General features: G+C 42.4%; 1 protein-coding gene and 1 long non-coding RNA gene across 4 annotated transcripts in view; both read left to right on the plus strand.

Moving 5' to 3' along the window:
* The first annotated feature begins 6,468 nt into the window (after window positions 1-6,468).
* LOC138064241 (uncharacterized) lies at window positions 6,469-8,109 on the plus strand. The gene is made up of 3 exons (XR_011137518.1): window positions 6,469-6,677; window positions 6,845-6,935; window positions 7,412-8,109. It is a non-coding gene; the product is annotated as an uncharacterized lncRNA (long non-coding RNA).
* A 6,212-nt stretch (window positions 8,110-14,321) lies between these two features.
* The window catches only part of LOC104152973 (single-stranded DNA-binding protein 2), a 189,380-nt gene continuing 182,973 nt past the window's right edge, over window positions 14,322-20,728 (plus strand). For 2 of the 3 annotated variants that reach the window (XM_068926345.1, XM_068926344.1), the window contains exon 1: window positions 14,332-14,478. In XM_068926345.1, the coding sequence (XP_068782446.1) occupies window positions 14,420-14,478 (59 nt within the window). In that variant the 5' untranslated portion in view covers window positions 14,332-14,419. Of the gene's footprint in view, window positions 14,479-20,728 lie in introns of all 3 variants that reach the window. The other variant, XM_068926343.1, reaches the window with a different exon arrangement.

Consider the following 20,728-nt stretch of genomic DNA (forward strand, 5'->3'; position numbering starts at 1 on the left):
GGGAACTTGGGCACAAACCCTGCTATACATAAAAGATTATTTCTATAGGCAAAACACCCAGAAAAATAAAAGTTGGGCAGAAGTTGAAACTGAACTTGAAAGAGATTTAAAGAGGGTGCAGGCACTGGATATTATTGGGTGAAATAGGAGTTACCATAAAGAAGAGCCTGATGTGCTTCTGCATGCAGTTCAGTCAACTGATTAAAAAAAAAAGGAAGGAAACAGAAAACCAGCCTGATGATTGACAAAAGTGTAAAATATCTGTTCTTCTCTCTAAATACCAGCTAAATCATGGTACTGCACAAGTGCTTGGCATCTCAGTTGAACACTAAAGCTGTCAAAAGGGGTGAAGTCCATGCAAATATGAGGGATCCACACACCCTTTTTGTACTGGGTAAGTGCTTTTGAGATGCCTTTGCACAAACAAGTGCAGTGAGAACATCTGCATTCACGTTCCCTGCTGCAGCTGAACTGGCAGCTTTGTGAGGGTTATGTTGTATCTGTATGGCCTGTGCTGTAATCCGGAGAAAGCTTGTATGCCTACTGGTCAAGCTTATTTCCCCTCTTTGGACCTGTTTGGTGAAGGAATAAAAGAGGACATTTTTATAATAAGAGACAAAGTTCACTCAAGTCCGGAGCATGTTTAGATGGCAAATACTAATGGCTGTGGACACACACCTTCCACCACCTGCCCTGTGCCAGCTGAGGAGCTTTCCATGCTCAGCCTGCCCTCAGTTTTTTCTCTACGCCCTCTTCTGAGGTTACCAGCTGGTGAGAGAGGACACGTGAGCAGTTCCTGTTAGTGCTCCCTCACCCATTTCAGCCAACATGAGCCATGTTCTGTACACAGCTTAAGTAGTAGGTTTCTCATTTTTTAACTAAAATGGCTTAAGCAGCACATGCTTAAGCAGCATACTTGGCAGGCCTGAGAGTATAACCCTCTGAGGGGTGACAGCAGCAGGGAGCCATGCTAACTAAGGCTGCGGTCTCTCCAGCTGGCAAAGTTGCAATCAGAAGAGGACAGGCCCACAGCCTAACTTTCCTGCTTCCTTCAAAATGTGTTTGATCAGTCTGGTTCATGGCTGCTTGTTCCCCACTAGGTTCTGGGCAATGAAGAGATGGTTTCTTATTTGCAATTAAGTAATTCTTCAATGCCTTGGAGAGCCACTGTATCCGTATCCAGATATATAGGCAGGCCTTCTTTGGAAAAACTTGTAAGTAATTGTATAATCATTTCTCTGGTGACAAAGAGCGAGACCATAACTTCAAGACTTTTAGAATAATAACGTGCCTAAGGAAGTGCATATTTTAAAATGTGTTGCTTGTGTATCAGAAGGTCCTAGGCAACTTCTGGCAGTCAGGAGAGACATTCTACCATAAACCTCTTCACAGCAGGCAGCTACTCAGTCTGAAAATTAATTTCAAGAAACACGACTGACCACTGAGCAATTTTAGCAGTAGTTTTTGCTGAACCTTTTGTGGTAAACAATGTTGTTAGCTGAGCACAGAGTGACTGGACTTCAAAATTAACAGTTAGGCCTACAGGCAAGTACAGAAATACGGCACTGCCCATAGTATGCTAGAGTGTCTTTTGTTATGAGGCAAACTCATCCCTGAATTCACACATCAAGTCCAGCATCTGGAAAAGCAAAACAAGGAATCCTATAGCCACTTACATTTATCTGCTTCCGTGAACTGTTTCTGAAAAATTAACTCCTAAAATATTTCAGATAAAAGCTGGTAAAAAATGGGCTTAAAGACCTGTATCAAAATAGGTGAATGGTTTGTAAACAGTAAACAAATACTAACTTGAGTCTGAATGAAAGACTTCCTTGGGAAATGTAGTTGTCTGAATTCAGATTGAAATTGCAAGACAAGAGTGAAGATATATTCAGGGAAAGATGTATCAGATTATCCTTAAAAAAAAAGAAACACTGCAGTGGATCTTACCTTCTTTGAGTATTACACATAGATACTATATAGAATGACTTTTTTCACAAATCTTAAGATAAAAGATGATATCATCAAGAAGTATTTAAATAGCTTCAGAAGATTTAGGCAGTGACTTGTACAAAGTATGTTGACTATTCTTATGCTTTTTGCTTTGACTCAGTCATTTTTAGCTCACGTTGCTACACATTTGGCTTCTAATGTACATTTAAACAATGAATATAGAACATACTTTAAACTCTAATGTGCTTCTCATTATGTAAGACATTTTCTATATTTCAGATAGCTTGGACAATGTCACTAAACTTGTCAGATTTCTCTTCTGCTTCTCATAAACTAACACAATACTGTTGGGTTAGGCTTCATACTCCTGCAGAGAAATATCCAGACCCTTCCAAAAGATTGTTTACACTGACATCAGAGAGGATGGAAAACAAATTACGACATTTGTGTTCGTGTTAGGAGCCAGATACTGCCAGAACCACTGAAATCAGTAGCGACACTCCTATTGGATGCTAGCGTTTATAAATCCATTATTTACTTTTAAGCAGACCTAATTTGGGAACCCTGAAATAGTTTATTAGTCCCCTACTGTTCTGACTTCCATCTGTCCAAGTACTTCTTGAATGAGAAGGAGATTGTTGGGTAATAGCTGCTGGAGGTATATGTATGTGGTAGATTCACTGGAAGGGGTTAAGAGAAAGATTTTCTTCACAGTTTCACTCATTTCCTTCCAAAATTTGAAGTTTGTTATTTTCTTACTTCTTAGCGGAAAAGTTGAATCCTGTGCCATGATCCTTCCTAGTTTCAATGGGAAACTTGTTCAAGAATGGACTACATGATCAGACCTGCTAAACCTGAATGTAAAATTTACTCTTTCCCTAGACATTACAAGCACCTACAGAGGAGGAAGGGGATTCATGAAGACAGTGAAGGAGAAAAAAAATTCTCAGTGGAAAAAATGTATTTCTTAAAACTGATTTTAAAGAATCAGTGTACAGGGAGAAAGAGAAGAATAATCTAAAATGGACTCCTTTTAGGATTGTGCATTTCTTTGCTGGAATTAATTTGTTACGTTTAACACTGAAAGCTTTTAAAATGTTTGTCGGGGTTGAATATACTGAAACAGCAGTATGAAATCCTGACAATTCTCATGAGCAGCTCCTGACTGAAATGGAAGCGAAAATGGAGTATTTGGAAAGTCAGACCAAGGGCCTCGTCTGGCTTCCACTTAAGGCAATGAAAAGTCAGGGACAAACTCTTTAAGGAACTGTAGCCTTACTAAAGAAAAATCAGGGAGAAAGCTAGCCTGTGTAAATGAAAAATGGCTCCTAGATTCCTTAGTATTCTGGACAATTAGATACCTTTTTCTAGTGAAAGCTTTTTCTTCCCACATCCACATGTGACATTTTTCCATTCTAAGGTGGGGATGCTTCAGGTTTACAAGAAATTTCAATAGGCTGAACAGAGAATGGCTAAAATCTGAGGTATGTTCCAGAGTCTTGTCAAGAATAGATACAATAATCTAAGGTTTTAGAACCACCAATGAGTGTCTCACTAGTCTGGCATGAGCTTCTTGCACTGAGCAAGCTGGAAAAGACTCAGTACGAGGGCTAACTACACAAGGCCTTAGAAGAACCAGCTATGCAGGAGAATTAGAATGGTCTCTCCGAGAAGTGATTCAGGACAGGATAGACATGGCAGCCTCAGGATTGCTACAAGGGTTTAGTACTGGGCAAAGAGAGTAATAAGAAACTTCTGGCATTTCAACTTTATTAAAAAAGGGTACAAAGGAACCACCTCTGGATATTGTAAAACTCACAAATAAATTCTTTACAGCTGCACAAGGAAAGATAACAATGAGAGCCCAGTATTTCATTCCTAGCGCAGTAAAAAATCCTATTATAGCCAATGCAGTTATGGGTGCACCAGCTCTATTCTGGGAACTCTGTATATTTCTGTGTTTCAGAACCAAAACCCCTGAGGCCAGCCTGTGAGATTAAAAAGTCCTCCTCTTTCACATACATGCCCTTCCACATCTCTGTTCATTTACCAATGTCTGGAATTAGGTAAGTTGTCATAATCAGACATGATGCCCTTCCAGGAGACATGATGCCCTTCCAGGCCAGGAGGGAGCTTCTCAAGAGCTGTCTTCCTACCCTGCAGCCTTGTATATTAGCAACAGTCATATAAAAAATGCACCTCCTTCTTCCTTTCTAAAATCTATGTCTTGGGATGCTCTAGACAGAGACTTATCATGCTATCTGAGGTTCAGGGCAATGTGAGCTCTGGAGGGAGCAGCATCCAGCTCTCTTTAGTTGGAAGGATGGTTATTTTCTTGAGAGCAGAGGAAAATTTGAAAAAGGAAATGGAAGAACTAACATATTTTTTCTTTCCAAACCCACTTTTGAAACACCAGCAGAAAAGGGCTACCACAGGTCAGGTAAGCATCATGAAGCTAAGCTATATATTTTGACCTTGTTATCAAACCAATACAAATAAGTATTTTAAATAACATTGTCCCCTTAAATTACAGGCTTCTTACCCAGACCTACTAGGGAACTGAGATGCTACCATACCAGTCAGACTATGAGCAGGAAAATATGTGGAGACCTCAATAGGAGAGAAACAGATGGGAGGAGTCACTGTTTATAGCATAGCCCTAAGGCATCCCTGTTCCCTTGTTCAGGGCTCCATTTGGTTGCTGTCCCTGCTTTCCAGCTGCTCAGACCAGGGCTTGATTCTCCTCACAGACTGCGGTACTGCCCTAAATTGGACAGCAAGTCCGCTTGGAGAAAGCAAGTAGCTTCAGTCATGAGAACCACTCTGCCTGAGTAAACAGATCTTGCACTGGGCAAAACAGGGGTCAGAATAGCTCATTCACTTCAGCTCCCTAAATAATACCACCAGGCTTAGACAGAGGAACCATGAATTGGTGGCCTAGCTCACTCAAGAAGCCAACACAGCAGTAATCAGCAAAGGTTTCTATTCAAATATAACAATTGTACCTAGAAATGGAGAAACAGGAAACTTCGGAGCTCACAGTCTAGTCCATGACTTCCATAGTCTCCCAACAGGCTCTTCAAGTTCATTTTAGTGGAAAGGGTTTCTTTGTGCTGCAAAGCCCAACAAGGGTTAATTTATGTCTGTCTTCAACCTAGCAGTCCCTGGAGACTCTGCTTTGGGATTGTCCTCTCTCACTCATCACACTGGCTTTCCAGCAGTTGGCTTAAGTGAGAAAGAACATGAATAAACATTCTTTAATCTAAAAAAAACTGCAATGTGTTAAACTTTGGCAATTAACTTCAATTTCTTGCTCGACTTGTTTGAAAGTGAAGCCAGTAATGGTGAACAGCAGCGGAGGGTGTATCATTCAGACATCTTCCTAGATACGTCATTAAATGATGGAGGTTAATGGAATCTTTAAAGACATTCACACTGTATAGTCAGAATAGGTGTGGATATATACTATATTACAGACACTGTGCTACTATTTATTTGTATTAAAGTTCAATCATTTGTGCCTAATCATTTTCAATAAATGCTTAATATTTTTCCTCTTTTACAAATAGAAAGGATTATTCCCATATCTCCCCTTGGCATGGTGATGGCAAAACATTTCATAAGGAAAGCCTGCAGATTCATTTAATATTAGTTTATTACTTGAATAAATAATTGCAGATACATCAATGAATTGGATTTTTCTATCTTGAATATTCATACGTTAGTGTTCTCACTGAAGTCAATAAACAGGATTTTGAAAAATGGGCCTTCCTCTTGCTTTGTGTTTCAATCTGGACTTCCACAAAGGCAATTTCAGGATAGAGGCCTTGAAGAAGAAAATGATGAAGTAGAAATGCAGAGAAGAAAGAGGAGAGAAAGGAGATGGAGAGTTTGTTCTTTCCATTAATATTAAACTGTCCATTTCCCAGCTGCAGGCTCATGAAAAGGAGACTTCTTGGTGATTACCTAGTAATTCAAACCTTACAAACCCACCTCAGAACACACAAAGACAAGGTAAAAAAGGATTTTTTTATTGCAGTTTCATGAAATCTGATCCACAGCAGAGCTTGAAGAATTCACTAAGCTTTTGAACACATATGCAGACTGGTATCAATTTCTTTTTTTATTTCTTCCTTACCAGATGAACAAGGTATATGAACAATATTTTGTGTGTGTGTGCGTGTGTGTGTGTGTGTGCGTGCGTGCGTGTGTGTGTAAACATGAGTAACTTTTATAAATGGACATGCCAAAGAATACAAGTAATAGTCTGGTTTCTATAAGAGGCTCTGTCTCACAAAACAATCATCTGCTGCACAAAAACAAAACAAACCTCTAAAACTATATTTGTGTGTTAACATTACAGAATATGCTTGCCCTTTACCTGTTTACCTAGTCAAAATAGAAACCAAGAAGCATTCAATTAAAGAGGAACCTAAACAGGGAATTATCTTCACAGTCCCTCTGTACTGTTATCATAGAAGACACAGTCAAAGGGTTTCCCTCCCAGGCTAGTGCATTCTCAGGGCTGTGACTCTGCCCATGCCCCGTTACAACCCTGCTTTACTGCTCTTTAGTCTAGAGAACACAGAATGAAGGGTTGCAGTTTGGTTCCCCTGATGTAATTGTGTTTGTAGCACACGGTTGTAATAGGGACTGAATTTGCTATAGAACTCCGTTCTTCATATCTGCCAGCTACCCATGAAAATCAGAAGAATAGCAACAATGTAAGTTCTCCAGTGCACACTACCTGAACTGAGAAATAAAAAGGTTCCATATACTTTTGGTTCAGTGAAAGCCTCAGTGAGCAATAGGCAATATTATCTTACTTTTTTTTTTTCATGATTCCATATACTATCAGGCATTTGAATCAATTTTCCTTGTTATTTTGCAGGATTTTTTTGTATGCTTTGTGGATTACATTCCCCAAAGCTTTGGTTTATGAATCTGTGATCTGGTGGAAGTTTAAGAGAAACAGAACATATGTAAGTACAAATCTCTTCAAGTGTTTTATTAATCAGTCCATTTCTGAATGTGGTTTTCTTTTTTACTTTTAGCACTGCTATTGGCCAGTTGTTAAACAATCAGTCAGATCTGGTACAGCTTCGATTTGGTATGTGCCAGTGTTTTTAATCATCATCACCCTTTCCCTGGGCCCCAGGTCCAATCCAAAACAGGGTGAAATTTTAGCCAGTTTTCAACATATCTGTTCTTCACGGAACATGAAAATCTCCAACAGTTTGTAAAAGTAGAAAAAGTAAATGCTGAAATGTTGGTATTAAAAGCAAATTAAATAAAGGCTCAGATATCAGAGTTCACTTGTGCACTTTACACTTCTCAAGAAGAAGAGCCAGCCTGGAAATGATGGTTTTATTTTCTATGATTTCTGAGATCCAGAGAAGTTAGCTCCTTTGAATATTAAGCCCATAACACAAACTGAAATGATCTCTATCCTCCACAGGTTATAAACATCAGAGAAGACAGAATAAGTTCCACAAAGCTACTGTTATGTTTGAATATGTTGATATGGCATGGCTGATGTGGTACACTACTGGGATGATATTTAATTCACCAATATGTGCTAAGTAAATATATGGAGAGATAGAACCATTTTATTCATCTTTTATATTAAGTATGAACATCTAATGGGGAAGAGCTACCCAGGGAACTGAACATCACATGTATTTGTTTTATAAAACTGTGTAAAGGTTTGCCAAAGCTGTCACAGTATGATAGCTTTGGCCATTTATTTCCCCAGATCTTCACTTTGAGTGCTACAGCTTGCTTTAGAATCTTTTTTTATGAGCAGAGTTTAATAAATGTAAAAACCTTGAGAGTTCTGAAGAGGTTATTTGTCCTAGTCATGACTAATTATTGGCTAAAGTTAAACTTTTCCCTCTGATACACCTGTGCAACGTCAGGCCAACAATCCATGATGTGAAATGTCATCGGGATACCCTCACAAAATTGCATTTTGGCTAATCCTAAAAAACAAAAGAAATGAATGGCTACTGTGTTGAACAAGCCTGTTGAAGTTGACAGCAGTCTGCATGTATCAAATCAACTCAGGAATTGCCAGCTACTCCATACTGGGTTCATCCTTTTTCTGTAACATATTGCTGGGTGTAGCGACCCTGAAAATAAAAACAATGGAGGCTTTTTTGATTCTGTTAATGTCATTTCTGGGATTTTTTCAACATAGCCTAGTGGAAGCTAGGGCACTGTAGCAGTAAGGTCTTACCCACATCATGCAAAGACAGGTCTGCCCATGTGGAGCTTTGTGGAGGACTGGAGTCCAAGTTAGCCTCACATCCATCCAATGAAGGTCATATAGCCCCAGTTTTCAAGCTGTTTTTTTCCAGTTTTTGGCACATACAATGCATAGAAGCACATTCCTGATGCGACACATCATTGGACCATCAATGATGACTATCAGCTCTCTTTCAAATGATTAATCACAGAATCACAGAATGGTTGAGGTTGGAAGGGACCTCTGGAGATCATCTAGTCCACTCCCCCTGCTCAAGCAGGGTCAAATAATAACTAAGGCTTGCTATTTTTTCACAGACTGAGTTGTCTGGTAACATGTAATTTCAGTCTGATATCTTAAAACACTCAGACTGGTTTTAGCCATATTACCTAAAGTAATGAGGGTAATCACACATGGCATATATGTTTATGTACATGTCAGTCATAATTTAACCCACTGGAGGTATCAACCAAATACGACAAAAAGGTAGCAATGTTAGTTATATAATTGAAAATGTATGACTTGGGAACAAGAGCGAGACTGCAGCTGAGCTTCTCTACAAGGCAGGCAATGTGAGTTCAGCCCTTACTGACACCAGAGAACGCATACAGGTGAGCACGTGTGTATGGGACAGGGAGAGACATGCTGCGAAAGCCTCTCCTGTGCAAATAGCACCAGTGAGATCTGGAACCACATAAAACACCAATGAAACCAGTCATAAGCACTAAGATGGAGAAAGCCACTACTCACAGAAGTGCTTATTTCCTGTGTATGAACTAAGATTCATAGTGTGTGTCACGGAGTGCTTTAAAGACAATTTCCAGTATTTTGAATTGCATTTGGACACAAACTGGAAGCCAGAGTACAGATTTGATTAGAGGTGTAAGCAACCATACCACTGTCAGTGAGAGCACTAAACCATTGATGATTTTATTCATATCCAGTTTTATTTCGAAGCTAAACATATTCAGCTTGTACGTGGCCCTTCCATGGACGAACTATGTAACAGGAGGCTGCAAAGAGTCCTGTCTTCCTCTCCAAAGACGGAAGGAAATTGTGGTCATAGGTCTTATAGGAAAAAGAAAGTGCAAAGAGGAAGCAAGGCCATGACTTAGGTTTAATGGGCACAATGAGGATGAGAAAGCAAGGACAGATCACGTTCCAGAGGAAATTACAGCAGATTGCAAATTCTTCCAGCCAGTTTCAGAGTACAGAATTGCTTCTCTTCTCCCTGTCCTGCAGCTCTATGCTGAAAGATGCCCCCAGCTCCCTTCAGAGAACTGCACTGCATCTCGCAGGACAAGTGTCCTTTGGCGTAAAAGAATTCAGGCAACTAAACGCTGCAGAGAAGTATTAACTATCTATCTGTGGTGGTGGAGACTCCTTCCAGTGGTACTGCAGGAACACCTATAAAAGATATGGAGCGAAAGAGGGAGCTGTGCTGGCAGGAGATCTGGGTGGCAAAATGGTTATTAATGGGCCTTGTCTTTGAGACTTGTCTTACTACATTGCTCTCACTACCACCGAGCTATATTCACCAGATTTTTATTTCCTCCCAACTGGAAGACAGAGACAAAAAAAACTTTTGTTTTACACTTCTGACCCATATATTCCCCCCGTCTTCATTCTCTAATAACAATTCAGGGCTGCTCAGACTCACCTGAGCAATTCTCATTCATCTGTATGGCACAAGAAAGAAAGATTGCAAAGTGAGGTTCATAGTTAGAAACTCCACAGAAAAATTAAACAGCCTATGGAAGGAGGAAGGAATCTTGGGAAAGGCTTCAAGGCTGCCAGGTCACATATCTGTTGAAAAACACCAAGCAAAAGCTTCTCTTTCTCATGATATCTTGGCAAAAAAATCTTTCCAGCTACAAAACAATAACTATATATAACCAGAATTAAAATAAGGGAGTACTATCTCATGACTTAATAACATCCTGAATAGACCCTTGTTAAAAACTGTCTGAAACCAGTCAGCTAGATTAATTGATGATTTTGAAAATCAACACAGTGGGCAGAACTATTCATTGATTATATATATTACTCTATGAGGAAAGTCATGATTCTAAAATATAAGTAACATTGCATAAGTAACTCTGATGCAGCCACACAATGTTTCACTGCAGACATTCTTAACATTAATCCATAATGTAACTAGCTGCAGTAAGAGAGAGAGAAAAAAAAACAGTTTGTAGCTATCCTATATCTCAGACAGGGTGATATAACATAGCATATGTTTTAAAATGATAAAGACTTCCAAGAATAAGATACAGTTTCCAGAAAAATATTCATACACGCCCAAACAAAAGCAAAATCTTGTAATAATTGAATAATTGCAGCTTTCTCTATCTAAGAAGTTAAAAAAAATCCAGTCCAAACCAGCCTTTTTCAGTGGCTTAGCTGGTCAACACTCTCATACACAAAGCCCAGTGCTCTTCCCTAAAACCTAAGAATTAATCAGCATTATGTAAGAGATTTTTTATAACACTCTAAAAATACATTGTGAATTCCTTTCCAGTGTTGGACTGAGAAGCTTTAAAGTACAGCCACCCCTTCATCCCTCTTTTTAACAAACATTGGATCTTCATTTCTGATATTAGAAACCTAAATTTGTCTCAGTATATGTGCCTTAAATCTCAATAATTACAATATTAGCCCCATGTGATGCAATTGCTGCTTCTAAGAGCAGTGTTTGTGCTCAAAATGATTTGAGCAAGAGCACAGACACACAGATATTGTATGTGCATAAATATTTTAAAAAAAGAACTAACGATATAAAACTTCATAGGACTATTTGGATGTTTTCATGTTAATTTATCTGTTTACTAACCAAACTTTTGTATCCACGTGATAATGTTTTGTTTGCACAGTAGTGATAGCTAATACAGCATGATACCATTCTTGCAAAGGCAGCTGTAACATTAGCCTGGCAGAGCTACAACAAAGTCCTACGAGTGCCTTCATTCTCTCTTAAGCTCTATTTTTCATATTCATAATAAATAAGTACTAGTACCATTTCTGTATTTTCCACTGAAGGATCTCTAAGCAAAGTTAAAGACTCATCATTTGAATGTTAGTGGTAGTTTGGGAACCAGACCTGTAAGGAGAAGGGGCTGTGGACCTTGCAACAAAATTATTATTGGGGACAGACTCCTCCTGGTCATTTCTGGGTGTCCATTCCTACCCTCTCAAAGTTCATTCCACTCTGCCTGAATTAGTCCCCCAAATCAGAATTTGATCTATGAACATTTAAGGCGTTGGCAGTCCTTCACACCAACATAACTCACAAGAAAAACGGGAACGAGGCATTTTCAGCTGTGGAAATCTTGTTATGGAATGAATATCCAAAGGGCATTAGAACAATCTCATCTCATCTTTAGCACCTCAACATCGTTCTTTTCTGGGAGAACTTTTCCCCATACAAGACTGACAACACTGATGTAGCCATCTTCTCAGAATAACCCCCACCTGCCCAAACCACCAACAAATCAGTCCAAACTACTGAGGAAAACCAAACCATTTCACATATGCCAACAAGAATTTCTGCACCAAAAAAAAAAAAAAGAAGACCCGAAGAAGACTCCCTAGGCCAGGAATGAGTTCACTATTGTTACCGATTTCATGTGAAAATCATGCTGATCCTATGGCTGATGGGTGGCAGCATAAAGCCTCTAAAAGGAGATGGCCAACATATCTGACAGGTTGATAACAGCTGTTCCACAAACGCAAGCAAATATTTAGATGAAAACTGTACTCTGGATGGCGAGGATTCTGCACCAAAGTAAGTGTCAACTATCCTGTGTGTGTTTGCCTGAGAATATCCATGTTCACTCTTTTTCTTCCCTCAGCTACTCCTATTTTTTGTATTTTACTCATAACCCAAGTCCTTCTTTGTTCTCTGTCCTGATTCTTTCTCTGCCTTTCTTTCTTTGTACCATTTTCTGCTACCCGTATTCACACTGCATACAGTCACCTGACTAGCTCTCATGTGAACTCCGTGGTACGAGATATGTAAGTATTATTTGGTATGAATGAGGGCAAATTATGTCCCTTTAGTTCAGTCTTCATTGATGTGCCCTTCTCAGCTTCTCTCTTTACAGCCCTTTCCCTCTTCTAGCACCCAAATTCATTGTGCATTGTTCTTGTAATTTATTTCCTTTATCTATTCGCACCTACGGTCATTTACATTTCCTTTTTTCCTTTGTTAGCTTCTCCTGTCCTAGCATTCCACTTCTTTCATGTTCATTTTCTCCTGTCATTTCCCACTTATTTTCTGCTCCCACCATAACTCTTTGTTGCCACCTTGCTTGCCATTCTTTCTCTGGTTTCAGTGGTGTAACTTGCAAGTAAACAGGACCACTGGTCTGGCAAAGATGTGGAGGCCTGGGGTGAATACTGGCAGCTGGTTGAATAGAGAGCCTGTTTCACTTCTTTCACTAGACCCATTTCAACTACTTTGTCCCACCGACCTGTTAATGTAAAAAAATACAGTGGGGCAAAAGCCTAAGACAGACAAACAACCTCGGTATAAAATGGCCTTTGTTGTAGTAGGCTTTAACCTGATAAATTATTACTTAGTTGCAAAAGCATAAACCTCGTACAAAAACAGGGTCTATGATAGGGAACGGTACTTGTGTAATGACAAGGATGTAGGACTCTTTTTGCATTTTACTCCTTCCTGTTGTCTGTACTACTCTGTCCCTAATTTGTTCCAGTTGCTCATTAATACTCTCTTAATCTCCCCAAACCAATTTCACCTCAGCAATTGTTTCTTTCACTCTAGCAGCTGAAAATCCAGAGGATATTTTTTTCTGCAGCTCTAACAATGATAAACAGATGCTGGTGGTCTATGTCTTATACAACTTCCCTCCTCAAATTTTGTGTGGCACTTAACGATAGTGACCTTTGCCTGTAAACACAGCGGAGAGGTGGGTATATTTACAACACGGCCTGACCAAAATGCACTCTGAATGCTTGACATTAAACACCAAAAGCCCCCTTGGTTACCCATGAGTGAGTTTAAGGAGTAGTCATGTATTTATAAAGATATGCATGTATGAAAATCTGCAAAATTAGGCCTATATTTGTGTAGCTACAGCAAAAAAGGTCCTGAGCCCGTGACTTTGGGATACTTCAAAAAACCCAAGCAGTGAATGGCCCCGGTGGTGGATCTTTTCCTGCCATCCCCCTGAAGCATGCGATTATTTGCAATGTACCTTTAAAAAAATCAAAGCATTTCCTTGCATTTTCTTTCCATGATTTTTTTTTTCTTTTCTTTTCTCCCTAAAGCTTTTCTAAGACACACTGTTTTGGTTCAGGAAACGTTTCCTCCCACCCTCCAAGGCAGTTAAAGGCCGCCGGTCTCCGCTCTAGCACACGAAGCCTAAGTTATCTTCTGGCCATCCGAGCGTGGATGTTTTCGCTGGGGAGCCCTGCCCGCCGGGGGTTGGCCGTGCCAGCCCGGCCCTGCCGGCGCGCCCGGTGCCCGCCGGCGGCCCGCGGGGGCAGCGCGCGTTGGGGCGGGCCGCCCTGCCGGCCGCGGCCCCCCCGCGCCGGCTGGGGGCGGTTGGGAGCCCGGCACTGCTGGGGGGGGGGGGTTCTGGCGCAGCCCCGCGCCGGGGCGCAGAGGTTCCCCCCCGCCCCGGGGTGGTGGTGGCGGCGGCGACTCCGCGCCGGCTGCGCCCGGCCCGCGGGGGCCGGGAGGCGGCAGCGCGGTGCGCGGCGGGCTGAGGGGAGCGGGCGGGGGAGGGGGCCGGCGGGGGGAGGGCGGCAGGCGCGGCGGCCTGTGCGGCTGGCTGAGCCGCGGCGGGCAGGCTGGGAGCCGCCTGGCGCTGCTGCCTGCCGAGTCCAGTCCGCACTTTCCCTCTCTCCCTCGCGCTCTCCCTCGCCGGCAGCGGCGGAGGGCGGGTGGCGCGCGCTCGGAACAGCCAGTTGTTTAAAATCCTTCTAGAACCGTTTCTAATTCCCCCTTGCGCCGGGGAAGGGAGAGCGCGAGCGGGGAGGGGGGAGGAGGAGCCGAGGGGGTGGGGGGAGCGGGGAGGAGGAGGGAGCAGCCCGTCCTGGTCTCCGCCTGTCAATCACGGCGCGGGGGGTGTGCCCGCCCGCGCGGCGGGCCAATGGCGTGTGTGTGTGGCAGCGTCTCCATGGTGACGGGGCTGTTCCCGGGGAGGCTGTGATGGGTTGACAGGTGCGTGACAGTCGGAGCTCTCTGCAGGCATGTACGGCAAAGGCAAGAGCAACAGCAGCGTCCCGTCCGACAGCCAGGCCAGGGAGAAGTGAGTACAGCCCGCCGGACCGCACAGCCGGACTGGGCGGGGGGCGCCTACCCTACACACGCACATACCTTGCACAAAGTAACTTTCCTGCTGGCGGGCGATGCGGCCGGGTGCGCGCTCCGGGCGCGGAGGGGGGAGCCCGTGGGGAGCGGCGGGGGCCGGCCGGCCGGCCGGCCGCGGGCCCGGGGCGGCGGGCGGCGCTGGGCCGCGGGAGCCCGGGCCCCGGCCCCAGCGCCGCGGGGGGCGCCGGCGGCGGGGGGGCGCCGGCAGGGGGTCGCTGAGCGCGGCGCTGGGGAGAGGCGGCGGGCCGGGCGCGGGGGGCGCAGGTGGTGCCGCGCGGACCCCTCCCCCGCTCCGCCGCTCCGCCGGTCCGCGGCGCGGGCGGCCGTTGAGCCCCCGGCGCGCGAGGGCGCGGACGCGGGAAGCGGGGCGGGCGGCGGAGTCGCCGCCGGGCGCCCGCTGCCCCCCGGGGCGGCGCGGCCGGGCCGGGGGGTGTTGGCGGCGGGGCGAGGGGTCGGGACAACTTTGGTAACAACAAAGAGCGCCGGCCTGGCTGCGGGGCCGGGGCGGCCGGGCGCCCGCGGGGGCGGGGAGCGGGAGCCTCCCGCCGCCGCCGCCGCTTTGTAACTCTGCGGCTCTCAACTTTTTATCGGCACCGCGTATCTCCCTGCCCCCTGCCCATCTGCCCTGCTGCTCCCCGGCGCGGCCGGCCCCGCCGTGCCCCTGCCGGTGCCCGGGGCCGGGCCGGGGCCGGGGCCGGAGGGGGCCCGGAGTGCGGCGCATTGTTCTGCGGGAGTTAAAATGGGGTTACAGCGAGTAGGGGGAGGGATTACTTGCGGGGGATGTTGTGTTTCGGGAGACGGGGGAGAGCGGTGCTGTGTTGATCGATTCGCTTATTTATTTATTTATTTTTGTTTGTTTATTTATCCGTTTTGCCCGTGAAAAACAGAGGTGTTGCAGGGGAAGCAGAAGGGTTTTTCGGGGGGGGAGGGGGCGGGGGGCACCGCGGCGGGGCTGTGTGTCTCGGTACTTGTAGGCGCACGCAGTGTTGTGGTGCCCCAGTCCGGCTAGTGACAATCTGATGGAGAAGGCAGGCGCTTCCTCACGGGGAGGAGGGCTTCCTTGCCTTTGCATCTCCCGTACGCGCGTGTTAAAGGGACACCAAACACTAGAATTTGGTCAAAATTGGCCAACGCTGGAAGAGCCTGCAAGAGCTACTTTGTAGGTGCTGGCACTGTGATTTTGAAAATATGAATAAAATCTTTTAAAGCGGTCTGGGGGTTTCTTTATTTGAACATACACAAGAGAGAAAAAATAAAACTCTTCAGACTGGGGGAAACTGGCAGTGCATATGAGAAACAGTGAAAACTGACAATGCAGCACATGCAGCCCAATGCCCAAAGTAAATAGAGTGGCAGTGATGGGGCAATAAACAGTGTTGTCGGGTTTGGGGGTTATTTCCTTCAGATACTATAACCTTATACATTACTTGCAGTTATAGTAGGTGCAAAATATTTAGCAAGAAAAATGACTTTTGCATAGATAGTGTCTCTTTAAGTTCACTGTAGTTGCAGCTTTGCTTTGCGTTATTGGGATTGGTTTAGCACAGACAGGAGGTGGTGGTTGTGAAGGAGGAGGAAAAGCCCATGTGTGATGAGCTGAATACAGCGGAGGGGGAGGAGGAAGTGTATAATAGGTGGCTTTAGCCTGGTCAAGGCTACTAAGTCTGCTGCAGCCTGTAGAAGGTAGCGGTAAAGCTGCTGGGAGAGTCAGGAGACCGCCAACCAGAAATAATATTCGCATGTATCTTCTGCAAAAATAGCATTGCTTCAGAATTGCGTTTAACATGAGAATGAATAGTCCAGGCATGACTGATGAGTTTTCCTTCAGGCAGTTTGTCTTGAACCTTCACCTAAAAGTTTTCCTTGCTACAGTGTTTTGGAGACTTCCTAATTCCAGAGACTGGCATGCCTGCTTCCTGGAACAGTAACAGGCCAGACATCTCTGTTACTAGAGGAGAGGGAGATGCTAGGAGAAACTTAAAACGTTGTTTCTGTTTTATGTTTGGGAATATTATATGTAACTTTGTAATAGGAAGGCAAAGGCAGCGTTGGCACGAAATGTTAATTATGGAGATAGAGTGGGAGACAGAACTTGGGCACTAAAATCTAATCAACTGGTGGCACTTCTTAGTCCCACTGTATGAATCGTTTTAAAATGATTGCCTAGGTGGCCAAGTGAAACATTGTTATTGGGAGTAGCGAAGTTACAGCACTAAACCCTTTTTTTGTGCTATGTAGTTCCTGTTGTTTGTCAAAACACTTGATAAGTTTCTGAAGTAAGCAATGGGATTGCACTGCAGGACTAGGTAAGAGAACATGAGATTCATCTGATCCTACAAACAGTAGCCCCATGCATTTCTTTTAATTCTCCTCTGCAATAACTACCTGATATACTCCATACACTGATACACTGAACTTTTTCGATTCTAGGGTTGAAACTTGAAAATATTTTCAGACTTTTTCTGTTTTTTATCTGATTCTCTTCCCGACTCTTGCTCTTAAAAAGCTCATAATAATATTTTATGCAGTGTAAAAATCCTTTAGTAAATTTCAAGGCAAGCCTACCAACCTGACCTATTGCCGAGCAGTAACTGCCCTCTGAAGTAAAGTTATGGGGGGGCCTGCTAGATGGTGCTGTTCGATTTAAATACACTTTGTCTCCTACTCATTATAACTAACAGCTGGAAATATGAATTGCTCATGTATAGATTATCGTACATAAAACACTGAAGTGGATTCTTTTTTACATCATGGGTTTGACAGATCACTAACTTCTTGGGTAGCATCTACTTACGGATAAACACAAGTGAGAACTTAGAAGCAGCCTTTTCCTCTATCATTTTCTTCCCCATAACCTTCCTTTCCAAAAAAGAAAGCAAGAAAGAAAAAAAAGCCCAAAGACTTGGCTTATGGTTGTGGAATGCCATTATATAGTCTACATTCCAGATTTTTTTTTTTTTTTTGTAATGCATCTTTTCAAGTTTCTTCCTAGTAGATCAGATCCCATCATTGCCGTTTTCATACGCTTCCTTTCTGACATCCAGAAGGCTGTGCTTACTTTTTTTTTTTTTTTTTTTGATTTCTTGCAATATTTTTCTGCAGTCATGCAATGCTTCTCCCAGGGTGATGCATGACTTCTTGTTTCTGCTTGGAAAACTTGTCATCAAATAAAATATCCCTACAAAAATAAACCACTTTCTGACTTCTGCATGGGATTGTGTTAATTTTAAAACCACAGAGAAAATATATATGTTTGACTGATATATCAACTATTTATTTAATCAAGAAGAACAGGATTGTAATTATGTTTAATTTGAATTTTGAAAGTTTTTAGAACACAGCATGCACCTTAACTCTGCCATGTCACCTCTAGGTTTTAAATATCTAAAATGTGTAGTGAGTAACAGATCTCCTAAATACACTCATAATAGTTGGGTAAATATAATTTAAAAAAAATATATACTACTTTGAGTTTGGATGACCTAATTATATAGAACATGTTTCTTCCCCGTGAGAATGTGTGCCAGTGACAGGACTAGTGTGTGAAAAGTCTTTTGGAGAGTTTTTTTCAAGTGTGGAAAACTTGTGTGTGTTGTTCAGATTTTGTTTGCTTGTAATCAAGGATGTAATATTTTACAGACTGATGCAGGGCCAAATGTTTTTGTAGTGTACTGTCTTTAATATTTATATCTTTTGGGGTTATTTAATTTCTATTAAATAAAATGAAGTTTTACAAGTCACTTAAAGTAGCACTTGGCAAGTTTTCAGTTCCAAAGATGGAGTTCATTTTATGCTTTTTCTCTTTGTCCCTCCCATCTGACCTTGGAGGCAAATTACATATTTTATGTAGCTTAACAACAAATCCAAAGCGTGGATAGACGAACTCAGGAAAAACACTATCAAATTTTATAGCACAGAGGTCCAGCACAGCTAAGTTAAACACTAAAAATGGAGGCACAGTACCTGTGAAGTGTAAAGAAGATGAAAAAAGAAAAATCATAAATGTTTTTATCCCCTTCCTCCCATTCTGGAACAGTTGTGACTTAATTCTGGGTTCAGGCCACCCCTATTGCATAATGGCTGGGAAAGTTATATTAGACAATAGCTCTTCTGCTACTCATGCTGTGCCACGGCCAAATAAGGCTCATCTACATTGTTAAAGGAAAAAAAAAGTACAATTTTTCTTAACATCTTATTTTGTTATCTCTTCACAGCAAATATATCTTTTTGATTTTCCTCTTATTCCTTAAAATTGGATTAACTCAAATTAGGAGGTTGGACCTGGTAACGTTTCACTGAGTGGCAAAACTCTGTGAACTGATAATCACGGAGAAAGGAGGATCAGACCATACATATTTTGTATTCAGTTATATACCCGTTCAAACAGCACTTTTACAGGCATTCTGAGATTGTAGTATCTATAGACATTAACAGTGTTTAAGTTAGAAAATATATGTAGAAAGCTGGTCAAAAAGGCATAGGTCGTAAAATTAAATTCTGAAAAGATTAGCTGTTTTGACTTCAGTTATCTTGATCTTTCAGCAGTCCTCTAAAGTAGGTTTCTCCCAAGATGCCTTTCTCTCCTTGGGGCTCAGCAGACATGCTGATTTTGTTTAAAATTTGCCAGGTGACTGGAGACTCCTATTTAGTTTAATGTGAAAGGTTATATGATCAAAATAACTGATTTTTACTGCTTGCGTCTACGTTGTTACCAATTTTTTTGCGGCTTGGGGTAGGGGAGGACCTAGAGAAAGTGAGAATATTTGATTGCTCCTAACATAGTATTCTTCCTCCGTTTTTTTTGCATGACCCCACTTGTAATGTCTCACACATTTGATCGCTGCCAGTTGGCTGCATGAAGGAAGATGGGCATTTTTCTCTTTTTTCTTTTCTGCTTAGCTTGCTGCTGCTTTGAAGAAACACAAGGTGTCCCCTTTGTTGCTTCTCCTCCAGTCTTTTTTGGTTGACTGGCCTTTGGGATCCTTTATATGAATGGTTAGGGTGCCTGCTTTGATAGGTAACTCTTCCCAAGCAGGAAAGCAGTGATTACACAACTTCGGTCATTTTTCTTGTCAGTGCCAATAGAGTTCTCCGTAGAGAAAAACTGACCAATGCTTTCCTCATTTGATTCTGCTGCTGTTTAGCCGACATAGGATATTTGCTAAGGTTTTAAAGGACTTGTGGATTTCTAGAGGTTACTTTTTGTTTTTGTTTTTTTCAAAATTGGAAAGAGCACTGCATGAATTTATATTACTGCTTGCCACTCTAATGTCTGCAAGCTACCTAAAAAATAAGACATATTAAGATTTATTGCCATCAATGATAAATTTTATACTTATCATCGGGGAATAGTGAACTAATTTTTCAAGTTTCAGGTGGTGATATATTGATCCTTCTCCCCTTCCTCCCCCACCCAAACTCATAGTTTAATCCAGAGAGTTTTACGAAATTTAGATATGACGTTTACATAATATTTTTCATCCATTAGGTCTAACTTATAAAATATATCACTACTGCATATGACAATTAATGTAAAAGTTGAGAGAATGCTGTGAACATAGAATATTTGCAGTTTTACAAGAATGTATTTTTTAATAAGGACGGGCACAAAAGGCAAGTTTCTGGAAATGGTAAATATTTCTCAGTAATTATTGTTGATCATGATGCTTCAGGTACTCTTCTATATCTTGCAGATATATGCAACGGCATATCAAGGCATTTCAAATAATGTATATGCTATAATTCAGACCACCAAGAATAATTGCTCTTGCACTGTAGATTTAACAGGTCACTGACAGACACGATGATAGCTGCCATGGACCGTAGAAACAAACTTCAGTGTAGCAGAGTGCTGCAAAGCATACCAACCTTTTAAGTGTATTGCTTACAGCAGAGCTATTTGTTTGTGTATACTTAAGCATATGCTGAAGTGCTTTATTGGGCTGGAAAGGCAAGAACCAAGGGGAAAAAAAAAATTCTGTTTCTGTGTTGCTTCCTCTACTCAATTGGTCTTCTCACAAAAGTAATTTTTTTTCCCTGCATTTATTCTTCATTGTGAATGTTATGAGACGTCTGATTCTACCTTTCATAGCCTCTGTAATGCTAAGCAAACTTTTGCTACTAAAGAGTAAGGACTTACGTCTGGAACCCATTGAAACCCATTTTGTACAGCAGACATACTGTTCACT

This window comes from Struthio camelus, chromosome W (genome assembly GCF_040807025.1).
Source record: "Struthio camelus isolate bStrCam1 chromosome W, bStrCam1.hap1, whole genome shotgun sequence".
NCBI lineage: Eukaryota > Metazoa > Chordata > Aves > Struthioniformes > Struthionidae > Struthio > Struthio camelus.